The sequence below is a fragment of the Pan paniscus genome, chromosome 13 (genome assembly GCF_029289425.2).
Source record: "Pan paniscus chromosome 13, NHGRI_mPanPan1-v2.0_pri, whole genome shotgun sequence".
Taxonomy (NCBI): domain Eukaryota; kingdom Metazoa; phylum Chordata; class Mammalia; order Primates; family Hominidae; genus Pan; species Pan paniscus.
Window position 1 is genome coordinate 135,234,242 of NC_073262.2, and position 12,380 is coordinate 135,246,621.

The following is a 12,380-nucleotide window of genomic DNA, read 5'->3' on the forward strand; positions in this document are numbered from 1 at the left end:
ATTTGAGACTCAAATCTCCATTCCGACTCAATTCTGCAGGGATTTTCAGAGGGCGGGCAGGCAGATTATAACATCCAAAAAATGGCCACAATTTCTCCCTGGAGAGGTAGGGGTCTATGATCCCTCTCCTCGAACTATGCTCCCTCCCCTTTGTCACTGGCTTGGCCTATAGAGTTCAGCTATGTGACTTCTGAGGCTACATCACAAAAGGTGACACAGCTGCTACCGGACTCTCCCTCTTGGAAAGTCTACCCTTGGAGCCTAGTGACCATGTTGCGAGGAAGCCCAGGCCACATGGAGAGGCCACGTGTGGGTGTTTCAGCCAATAGCCCCAGTGAAGGGCCCAGCTGGAGCCGGCACGGATCCTGGGACGTGTGAGGGAGGGAGTCTGCAGGTGGTTCTTGCCTCCAGCCTTAGCGCAGCCCCCTGCTTTTGATAAGTGTATTAGAGCAGAGATTTCCCCACAAAACTCTGCCCAAATTGGACATCTGTGAGCAAAATAAATGTTTGAAGCCGCTACATTCAGGGATGGTTTGTTACATAGCAATAGAACTGAACAAGAAGTCTTGGAGTGAAAACAATGATTTTATTTTCCCTGGGAAAGGCAGAACCTCCTTTGGCCACCCCAGAATGTTAGTGAAATAAATGAGCTCATGGGATGACACAGACAAAACATTTTCAGCTGCTCTACAGCAAAAACATCCGCCCTCCATTCTTCTTCACTATAAACAAGAACTTTCATTTTCTGATTACAGTTTTATACATTCATTGTAGGAAATTCAGAAAAATGAGATTTTCTTTTTCTTTTTTTTTTCATATGGAGTCTCACTCTGTCTCCCAGGCTGGAGTGCAGTGGTGCCATCTTGGCTCACTGCAACCTCCGCCTCCCGAGTTCAAGCGATTCTTCTGCCTCAGCCTCCCGAGTACCTGGGACTACAGGTGCGTGTCACCACGCCCAGCTAACGGTTGTATTTTTAGTAGAGATGGGGTTTCACCATGTTGGCCAGGCTGGCCTGGAACTCCTGACCTCAGGTGATCCACCCGCCTCGGCCTCCCAAAGTGCTGGGATTATAGGCATGAGCCACCACGCTCGGCCAAAAAAAAAATGAGAATTTAAAAAATGAAAATGAAAATTATCTGGACTCTTAGCATTTATAACTGTTAATAATTTGCCCCCTTTAGTTTTTTTTCCATATATAGATATTTGTTTTACAAAACATGGGTCATATTTGTACAGTAAGATTGATATTGGCCCATGATTCAACAAGCATGTTTTTTGTTTGTTTGTTTGTTTGAGACAGGGTCTCTGTCGCCCAGGCTGGAGTGCAATGGCTCGATCTTGGCTCACTGCAATCTCCACCTCCCAGGTTCAAGCGATTCTCCCACCTCTGCCTCCCAGGTAGCTGGGACTACAGGCACATGCCACCATGTCCAGCTAATTTTTGTGTTTTTATTAGAGGCGGGCTGTCACCATGTTGTCCAGGCTGGTCTTGCACTCCTGACCTCAAATGTTCCACCTGCCTCAGCCTCCCAAAGTGCTGGGATGACAGGTGTGAGCCACCACAGCCGGCCCACCAAGCATGTTTGAGTCTTTGTCAGGTGCCCGACTAGACACTGGAAAAGAGGAGAAGGAGAACAGGCTTTGAGCTGTGGCCGTAACGGTGACCACCTGGAATTGTCACTAGTGAGATACTAACACTTCATTCTGAGGGGTGGCCAGGTGTTGCCTGGTGAATACTGTGGGCCTGTGCTATTTTCCCTCAGGGGCGGGACATAGCTCAGAGGACGTTCTGTCTGGGCTGGGTGCCTGGTGGACACAGCCCTCAATCTTTGCCCCTTGCAGATGATGTGCCTTTTGAGAGGCACCAGGTGACTGCTCACATTATGCAAGCGCATTATCTAAAAGCACTCCCTCATTTGGAAACACTTCAATGAAAAAGTGAAATTTTGTTCACAATCCACTCCCATTAATTTCAGAATTTTCAAGGCTGGGCACCGTGGCTCACCCCTGTAATCCCAGCACTTTGGGAGGCCTAGGCAAATAGGATCAATTGAGCCCAGGAGTTCAAGACCTGCCTGGGCAACATAGAGAGATCTCATCTCTATTAAAAAAAAAAAAAAAGAAAGAAAGAAAGAAAGAAAGAAAAGAAAAAAAGTCATTTTTAATTTTAAAAATTTTCAACATTATATTCATAAATAAAAAGAGCTGTTAGATTTTTTAACACGAACTGTTGTAAATTTCAGCATGTAAAAAATGGTTTAAAAATTCTATTACTGGCCGGGCACAGTAGCTCATGCCTGTAATCCTAGCACTTTGGGAAGCCAAGACAGGTGGATTCCTTGGGGCCAGGAGTTCAAAACCAGCCTGGCCAACATGGTGAAACCCCGTCTCTACTAAAAATATAAAATATTAGCTGGGCGTGGTGGTGGGTGCCTGTAATCCCAGCTACTTGGGAGGCTGAGGCAGGTGAATCGCTTGAACCTGGGAGGCAGAGGTTGCAGTGAGCCGAGATCGCACCACTGCACTTCAGCCTGGGCAACAAGAGCAAAACTCCATCTTAAAAAAAAAATTGTATTACCTACTCATGCAAAGTTTCTCTCTCTCTCTCTCTCTTTCTCTCTCTCTCTCTCTCTGTCTCTCTCTCTCTCTCAGACAGGTCTTACTCTACCACCCAGGCTAGAGTGCAGTGGCATGATCATGGCTCACTGCAGCCTCCACCTCCTGGGCCCAAGTGATCCCAAATAGCTGGGACTACAGGTGCATACTACCACACCTGGCTAGTTGTTTTTTATTTTATTTTTATTTTTTATTTTATCTTTTTTTGTACACAAGGTTTTGCCATGTTGCCCAAGCTGGTCTCAAACTCCTGGGCTCAAGTGATGCGTCTGCCTCTGCCTCCCAAAGTGCTGGGATTACAGGTGTGAGCCACCGCGCCCAGCCCCAGAGTTTCTTGTTGATGGAGACTATTAAGAATTTTGAACTTTTTCTTTCTTGAGGAGAGCTCGATGGAATAAGAACATTTAAAACAAAACGAAACCAGCTGGGTGTGGTGGCTCATGCCTATAATCCCAGCACTTTGGGAGGCCGAGGTGGGAGGATCGTCTGAGGCTAGGAGTTCACAACCAGCCTAGCCAACATGGAGAAACCCTGTCTCTACTAAAAATACAAAAAATTAGCCAGGTGCAGTGGTGGGCGCCTGTAATCCCAGCTACTCAGGAGGCTGAGGCAGGGGAATCACTTGAACCCAGGAGGCAGGGGCTGCAGTGAGCCGAGATCATGCCATTGCACTCCAGCCTGGGAAACAAGAATGAAACTCCATCTCAAAAAAAAAAAAAAAGTTTTTAAAATATAAAATTAAAAAAAGTTTTTTTAATTACACAAAATTTTTGACCTTTTTTCTCTGAAATGTGTCACATAAAGTGGTCAAAACAGATGTGACAACAAAGCCAACCTTCTAGTCACCACCACCAGGTCAGGAAGTGTAGCGCCCCGTGATCTATTTGCAGGGTTGCCATTGTATATGTAAAACCCGTATTCTCTGTACCAAGTCAAGTTGTTCAGTAGGAGTGTTAAAAATGTTTATACTTTTATTTTAAAAACGTATTTTCCTTTATAACTTTTTAAAAATAACATTTTAACCCAGGTCCCCCGCATGCCCTGCACTCGCATGCCAAAGGCTGGTCCCTGGGTCTCAGACAACCACAGTCCAGCGGGGTCACTGACCTGCCCCAGTCATCAGCCCATGGTGGGTCAGAGCAGCGTCCGTGTTTACAAGATTCTCAACGCCTGGCTGATGTAACAGCCGCATCAGCCTTCCTTGGGGAGAATGACGACTGTATTTGTTTTTACCCTCTTGTTAAAAATGCTGATTTAATTTTCAAGCTTCTTTTCCTTCTTTCCTTTCTTTTTTCATCCCCCTCTCCCTCCTTCTTCTTCGTTTATTTTTAGAGCCAGGGTCTCACTCTGTCGCCCAGGCTGGAGTGCAGTGGCCTGACCATGGCTCGTTGCAGCCTCGACCTCCCGGGCTCAAGCCATCCTCCTACTTCAGCCTCCTGAGTAGCTGGGACTACAGACGAGCGCCACTATGCCTGGCTGATTTTTAAAAAGTTTTTGTAGAGACAGTCTAACTATGTTGCCCAGTCTGGTCTCGAACTCCTGGGCTCAAAAGATCCTGCCACCAACACCTAAGTGTTGGGATTGCGGGTGTGAGTCTCCGCGCCAGGTTTCTTCTCTTTTCTTGTGCGTTTCACGCAAAAAAACCCGAGTCCCTGAAGCTACGCTGCTTTCCTGCCTCTAGGGAAAACGGGAGTTTTTTCTGCTCGTTTGCTCTCCCTCTTTTTTGTTTGCTTATTTGTTTTTAGTATTTTTAGCATGTTTTGGAAACATTTCGTTTCAATGAGTGTTTGAAAAGCAGCTCCCCCGCCCCGCGCTCCGGGCGGGCGCCTCCCACTCCCTGACCCCGGGGAGGGTGGGCACCACTCCCAGACGCGGGGGACGCGTGGATGTCGCTCGGGGGCGCTCGCCTCCCCCACCCAGCCTGTCCCGGGCCGCGAGCGCTTCCAGTCGGGTTACTTCTGGGGGACAAGAAAGGCACCGCCTGAACGGTCGAGACGCTTTTTCCCGCTACGGTTTTCCCCGGAGCTGACAGGGGCAGCAAGGTCGGAGTTGATCCGAGGGTCCCTGCCTGGTCCCGGGGGGACGGTCAGCCTCCCGCCCGGAGCCGCGGGGAGAGGAAGCAGGTCGGGGTCTCCGGGACGCGCAGACACCCAGACACCGGCGGCCTCCTCCCACCAGGCTGGCAGTCCCTGAGCCCTGGCGCCTCCTTAAAGCCGCAGCTCCGCCCCGCCCGCCCCGCCCGCCAGTCTGTCCTCAGACCCTCCCAACCGCCGGGTCCCCGCCGCCTCGGCGGAGTGGTGTAGAGCCTCGAGCCTGCGAGGAGCGCGCCGCCCGCCAGCTCCCTGCGCCCCGTCCCGCGTCCCCGCGTTCCCGCGTCCTGCGATCCGCCGCCATGGCCAGTGAGGAGCTGGCGTGCAAGCTGGAGCGCCGGCTGCGGCGCGAGGAGGCCGAGGAGAGTGGCCCCCAGCTGGCTCCCCTCGGCGCCCCAGCCCCGGAGCCCAAGCCCGAGCCCGAGCCCCCCGCCCGTGCGCCCACGGCCAGCGCCGACGCGGAGCTGAGCGCCCAGCTGAGCCGGCGGCTGGACATCAACGAGGGCGCTGCGCGGCCCCGGCGCTGCAGGGTCTTCAACCCCTACACGGAGTTCCCGGAGTTCAGCCGCCGCCTCATCAAGGACCTGGAGAGCATGTTCAAACTGTGAGCTCCCGCTGCGCGCCCTTCGCCCCCGGGACCAGGGAGGGAGCGGGAGGGCTTTCTGGTCCGAAGTCCCGGGCCCCGTTTGTGTGGGGAGGGGTCCCGGGGTGCAGGTAGCATTTGGCCCCACGCAGCCAGATCTTGCGTGCTCGGGTCTATCTCGGCGCGGTGGGGGACGGGGCCGAAGAGGGGGGGACACCAGGAGCAGGAGCTCTCCGGGACGGAGCCCAAAAGTTCTCGGCGGCTGCCGGCCCCGAGTTCCAGGTCCCCCAACCCCGACCACTGGTCCCGCCCCCTCCGCCCGCCAGTCCGGAGATTTGCTCCGAAAGCAACTTCTAGGAAAGGGAGCCGTCGCCGCGCCTCACCTGCCAGCTTTCACTGTATCCCCCCAAGGGAAAAATTAGCCCCTGTTGGCCTTTTATCTTTTAAAACAAAAGGGGAAAGTTAATCCTTGGCTGCAGCGCGGGGTCTGATGAATGAGAGGAGGCCGAGAACGGGGAGTTTGGTAAAGTCGTTGTAAGAGATTCAGGACTTTCCTGGAGCAGGCGCGGCCCGGGAGCCTCCTGGGGGCGCGGGGAGCGGGGGCGGTTGTGGGAACCGAACTTGGCCGCTGGCACCGGTCCGGCGGGGGCTCGTTGCGGTCCTGCTCTGTGAGCCCCAGTGCGCGGGGAGCCGCTCACCTGGGGAGACACTGAGCCAGAGGCAGGCGATAGAGACCCACTAGTCCACCTCGTCGCCTGGAACCTCCGGGGATCTCAGTTTCCTCATCTGGAGAGTGGGAGCAGTAACGGTCCCTGCCTTTTAAGGCCGAAAAGTATTTTGCACCCGGTAAGCTCTTAACCGAGCTATTAATATTTCCAGAATTGAGCCGAGACCGGAAAAATGCCTGGGGGAGCTGAGGCCGCCGGCCAGGTCATGCTTGGGCGTTTTTAAAAGCGCATGGAATGTGTTTGCCCTCCGCGTGGAGGTTCTATTTAAAGGCGCTGTGACTGGCGCTGCGTCGCCTGAGCCTCCGCTGCCCCTGCATGGAGGTTTGCAGAGCCGGCACCTGGGAGCCTCCGCCTCCTCTGCCTCCCTGACACCCTGGTTTCTTTGTCTGGCTTCCAGGCACTGATCTGTGGCGTTTTCTGGGTCTAGTTTGGGCAGTTCAGGAAGGCCGAGTGGTGCTAAAGAATGCGGCTGGGGCGAAAATGGAAAAGCAATGGGTGAGGCAAGGTTTGTTGGAGCCCTTTGATTTCTCTGGGGTAATGCCTTTCATGGGAAGACTGCCCTGGCCGGGCTGCTCCCAGACCCCACCAGTTCCTCCCAGTCCAGCTGGATTCAGGGGATCTTGGGGAGGGACCTTTATCTTCAAGTTTTCTTGTGGCCACTCAGGCTTCTTTTGTTTTTCCTATAAAACAATCTTTGGAAAGATCAACTTGTAGTTGACTACCTAAGAGTGATAAAAAGAGTCCATATGCTCAGAGGGTCTTGGGAGACGAAGCAAGGTGGCATCTGTGAGCAAACAGGTACTGGACCAGGATCACGCAAAGGGGAGCCGGGCACAGTGGCTTACGGCTGTAATCCCAGCACTTTGGGAGGCCGAGGCAGGCGGATCACCTGGGGTCAGGAGTTCAAGACCAGCCTGGCCAACATGGTGAAACCCCATCTCTACTAAAAATCCAAGAATTAGCCGGGAGTGGTGGCGCGGGCCTGTAGTCCCAGCTACTCGGGAGGCTGAGGTGGGAGAATTGCTTGAACCTGGGAGGCGAAGGTTGCAGTGAGCAGAGATCACACCATTGCACTCCAGCCAGGGTGACAGAGGGAGATGCTGTCTCAAGGGGGAAAAAAAAAAGCTAAGGGGAAGGCAGTGTGTGGCCTGGGATCCCAGCAGAGCTAACAGTTCAACCAGTACTTGGTATTTCTTTCTAGGTTGAGTTTTCTGTCACTTGCAACCAAAATTGGCATAAACAAAACGGGAATAATTTGGCTGAGGAAACCAAAAAGCCATCACTAGCTTCAGGTGTGGCTGGATCTAGGAGCTTAGGTGCTGCCATCAGTGCTTAGTTTCTCTTTTTGTTAAGCCACCTTCCTCTCTGCGTTGTCCCCGTTCTCAGATGGCTCATCCTTGGTGGTGGTGGTATGGCCACAACAGCTTAAATTAATAACATAAGAATGTTAAAAACACTAAAGAAAATGTAACACACCAATTTGTTTTCTATTGGATTACCTTCCAGATTTTACTCATGGCAGCAGCAGTCTTGTGAGGCTGTGAAGAGTGAGCACTTGGAGGCAGGCTTCCTGGGTTCAAACCCCAGCCCCACCACTTGCTACCTGGAAGGTTCCTTGGGCAGCTTATTTAAAAGCTCTGTGCCATCAGTTTTCCCTTCTGTCAAATGGGAAAGCACAGGACCTGCCATGTGGGGTTATTGTGGGGATTAAATTAATTCATGTATGTGATGCATTTAGCTCCATGTTTCAGCCTATGGTGAAGGCCAGGTGGATTTTAGCCCCTAATTTTTAGATTATCACATATCCGTAATTTGGGTAAATGTGCACATTTGGCCCAGTGTGGTGGCTCACACCTGTAATCGCAGCACTTTGGGAGGCTGAGGAGGGCGGATCATGAGGTCAGGAGTTCGAGACCAGCCTGATCAACGTGGTGAAACCCCGTCTCTACTAAAAATACAAAAATTAGCCAGGCATGGTGCCACAGGCCTGTAATCCCAGCTACTCAGGAGGCTGAGGCAGGAGAATCTCTTGAACCTGGGAGGTGGAGGTTGCAGTGAGCCGAGATCACGCCATTGCACTCTAGCCTGGGCAACAGAGTGCGACTCCGTCTCAAAAAAATAAAAAAAGTACACATTTTGTGTTGTCCTTTTTTGTTTAATAATTCACTTTGCTGAGTCCACTTTATCTTTTGAACCTGATTTAGCCCACAGTTTGAGCTGTGGAGTGGTGACCTGGCCTCTTGGTGAGTTCCGGGTCCCCGTGGGACTGTGTGCTTTGCCCTTCCGGGTTCTGCGGAAGGAACTCGTTAGCTCCTCTGCTGCTGGGTGAGGTCGTTTGTTTCTTAGAGCTGCCTGAATGAAATGCCACAAAGTGGGTAGCATAAAACAACAGCAGTATATCCTCTTATAGTTCTGGAAATCAGAAGTCTGACAAGTCTGAAACCAACGTGTCAGCCGGGCTGTGCTGCCCTTGAGGCGCCAGCGAAGACTCCTTCTGTGCCTGTTTCCTGGCTTCTGGTGGTTGCCAGAATTCTTGGTATTTCTTGTGGTATGGGCGCATCACCGTAATCTCTGCCACCCTGAGCACCTGGTGCTCTCCCTGTGTGTGTTTCTGTGTCTTCACATGGCCTTCTTTTTTTTTTTTTTTTTTTTTGAGATGGAGTCTCACTCCATCGCCCAGGCTGGAGTGCAGTGGCGCGATCTTGGCTCGCTGCAAGCTCCACCTCCTGGGTTCATGCCATTCTCTTGCCTCAGCCTCCCGAGTAGCTAGGACTACAGGCGTGCACCACCATGCCCAGGTAATTTTTGTATTTTTAGTAGAGATGGGGTTTTCACCATGTTGGCCAGGCTGGTCTTGAACCCCTGACCTCAAATGATCCACCCGCCTCAGCCTCCCAAAATGCTGGGATTACAGGCGTGAGCCACCGCGCCTGGCTTAAGAATTTCACTTTTAAGCAGTTTCTAGATTCACGTTCTGATGTCGCCTTAGTTCATTGGGCCCCTCGCAGTATATAACCTGATTAGACCAGTACAAAGTACACCCTGTCTTTTTGTTTGGGGCTAGAAAGATTCATACAGATACTGGGAGATATGCTTTGATCGTTTAAATTTGATTTTCCTATTTAAAAGTATTTGGCTTAGGGATTTCTTACATTTTCAAGGCTTAAAAAAACTGGATCCTTCCCAGCCTCTGAGTTTGTTGGGTTCTTGGAGTGGTGTCCTTTGTGAGTCCTTAGGACCTAACAAATGAGGCTGGCTCCTAAATGGTGTGTTGTAGAAGAAAGAGTGTTTTCTAATGAGTGTGGGAAGCCAGAGGCACCATCAGCCCGGCCAGAGAAAGTTCCCTCTCCATTTCCAAGCCTGTTACTGGATAGCCTGAGCCAAGAGAATAGTGGCCTGATTTTAAAAGAATGAGAAGGCCCAGAAGAAACTGACTCTACAGTGTGTATCCGTGGCTGTAATGTGAGCTGGTGGAGCAGTCAAGGTTAGACAGGAAATTTTAATTACCCTGGACTTATCTGGAGGCCTCTTTCAAAGGGAGGCAATGAGGGCAGCCACTTAAAGGCAGGACCCCAATGCAACATCTTAAAATGCAGCTGCAAGGTTTTTGCAGCATACTAAAAGCTTGTGTTTTAATTCCCCAAAGAGAGGGTGGGAAGAGGAACATTTGGCTATGGGAAAGTTGTCTTTTTCTTAAGAATCTGAAACGGTGATGTCATGGATGTCCTGCCAGTGCCAGAGTCCCGCGTTACCAAGACACCAGTGAAACCCAAAAAGGTGAGGCTGTCGTGGAATTCTTCATTTCTCGTCCCCTCTCCTCTCCCAGTTTCTTTTTCTCCTCCTTAGTCTTGTCTCTAAAGGAGAGAGAAGCGGGTGTAGATTTGGAAGGCTGGGAATTTTCCAAAGAGGTAAAGTGAGCCCTCTTAGGGAGGCTTACTGGGGAGGTGGAGGTGAGGCTGCCTGCATACTGGCATCCTGATCTTTTGAGTGAATTGACTCTAAAAATGGGAAAGATGGGTGGAAATAAAAGGAAGAAGTTAAGTGCTTTCTTTTTCCTTGGAGAAAGGCAAGAGGTACTGACTTGTCCTGGCTATAGCTTCAGTCAACAGTGATCACCTTAGATGTGAAATTTTCTCACCTGCACTGGAGTTTGTACATTTGACAATTTTGAATTGGGGGGTAGGGTAAGAGGACCTAGGGCTTGTCTGAATTCTGGAGGATAGCTTTAGGTCAGCCTTCTGTTTTGGGTCTTAGTCTCTGGCAGAAAGACCCCATGCCTTGGAACTGTGTCTTAGACGGGTTTAAGTGCTGGCTGCTTTTACTTGCCAGCACGCATGATTAACCCATGTAGGAGGAGCTGGAAGGAGCTTCCACAGTTGCTGGTGGGTTTATCTTTGTAGGGAGTTCCCTCTTCCTCCTCATTCCTCGCTCCACACCTCCCTCTCCCTGGGATGTCTCCTCCACCATCCTTGTTACAGAGCCATCAAATTTTATGAGAATTTGAATAATGGAAATTTGAAGTTGAGTGATGAAAACAGTTATTAAAGTGTTACATTATACAAAAAGAGAAAAGTCCTTTCCCCCTTCTCCCTTGCGGGATTATTAAAAAGTGCCTGATTTCAAAGCTGTAAGGTCCAGGAGACTTTAACTTTTTTTTTTTTTTCTTTTCTCAAGACAGAGTCTTGCCATGTTGCCTAGGCTGGTCTTGAACTCCCAGGCTCAGGTGATTCTCCTGTCTCAAAGCGCTGGGATCATAGGCATGGGCTACTTCGCCTGGCCAGACTCTCTCTCTCTCTCTTTTTTTAAATGTTGTTGTATACCAACCAAACTAACTTTATACCCTCAGCCCTGTGGTACCCCCTGGACCAACTAGTATATAGGAATACTTCTTCCATTGACCTGCAGGGTGTTTGATTGGCATGGGGCTATGTTCTGCATGGGTTCATGGTGTGGCTGAGTTAGTGGGTCTCCAAAGATGTGCCGAATGGCCTAAGAGTCCACAAATCAGGTCTTGGGAGCTAGAGGGTGCCAGGCTGTCTACAATTGATATTCATCTTAGTTAGGAGCCCAGCACACCCTCAGGGCACTGACATCTGGGGTTGGCACACGTTTGTCTTTAGCTTTAGACTTCACAAATCTCTGTATATCATGTGCAACCTCACACACTCACACATGCCTACCTGCGTGCTCACACACTAGCTCACTCCCACAGCCACTCTTCGGGTGAGGCTGTCGCGGACTCACCTGTCGTGACTCACCGCACTTGGCCTCCTCCACATTTCACAGTCCTCCAGAACACCCCTCTATAGCCTCCTCCTGCTTCTGTGTCCCCTGAGTGTTGGTGGCCAAAGGGCATCATTGATCCTAAATTCTAGACGCTTCTTGGCAGGAATAACCTTGAGTTATTGGAGCATGGACCATGATCCTCCATTCCCAGCAAGATGAAACCTGACCTGTGGTCAATGACCTGCCAAGACATGGCCTTCCACGTTCCAAGGCTGCAGAGGTTCTGTGGTACCCCCGGTCCAACTGGTAAACAGGAATACTTCTTCCATTGACCTGCAGGGGATTTGATTGGCATGGGGCTACATTATGCGTGGGTTCATGTCGTGGCTGAGCTAGTGGGTCTCTAAAGATGGGCGAATGACCTAAGAGTCCACTTAGGTCTCCTCCAGTGTTCCCAGCTCTGGGCTTCTGTGGCCAGCACTGTCCATATGTCTGCTAGTGTGTGCTCCTGTGGTACCATATCATGATGATGATGACGATGATCACCATGAGCCCCTTTCCAACCTGCTATGAGCTATTCATTCACTCATTCATTTTTTCATTCATTTAGCTAAGCACCTGCCAGGTGCCAGATTATACATACTTGTATAATCTGGAAGGGTCTTGGCCCTTGAGAAGCTCAAACAAATGCTGACAGCAAGCTGGATGTAACATGATGCTGTTTGGATGGGAGGGATGTCACTCCCCGAGAAGCCACCGACCACCCACATACAGGACACTCCAGTAGCTGAGCAGACCCTGAGAAGATGTGGGAGTTGGGGACACTCTGACCTCAGGCTGCTGCATTCAAAGCAGGGGCTCCTGGTCGTTCTGGGCACAGCCATGGAGGAGCAGCCACCAAGGACTGTGAAGGGATTCAGGCCCTGGGTGGAGGCAGCAGGGAAGGCCCTTGGGATGAACCTCCTGGAGACAGAGAATGGGGGCTGAGAACTTGATCTCAGTGGTGAGTGCTTGACCTTGGATGGCAGAAGGAGGGCAGTGAGGGCTCAAGGAAAGGAAGCTGCAGCCATCGGGAAGCAAGAGCCTTCTCATGGTGGGAGTTAGTATTATTATTACTATTTTTTGAAACAGGGTCT

The 12,380-nt window shown here is 50.9% G+C and overlaps 1 protein-coding gene across 1 annotated transcript in view; it reads left to right on the forward strand.

Annotated features, from left to right (window-relative positions):
* The first annotated feature begins 4,439 nt into the window (after nt 1-4,439).
* The window catches only part of EFHD1 (EF-hand domain family member D1), a 49,625-nt gene continuing 41,684 nt past the window's right edge, over nt 4,440-12,380 (forward strand). Inside the window, exon 1 of the mRNA XM_008965739.3 lies at nt 4,440-5,311. Coding sequence (XP_008963987.2) covers nt 5,010-5,311 — 302 coding nt within the window. The 5' untranslated portion in view covers nt 4,440-5,009. The remainder of the gene's footprint in view (nt 5,312-12,380) is intronic.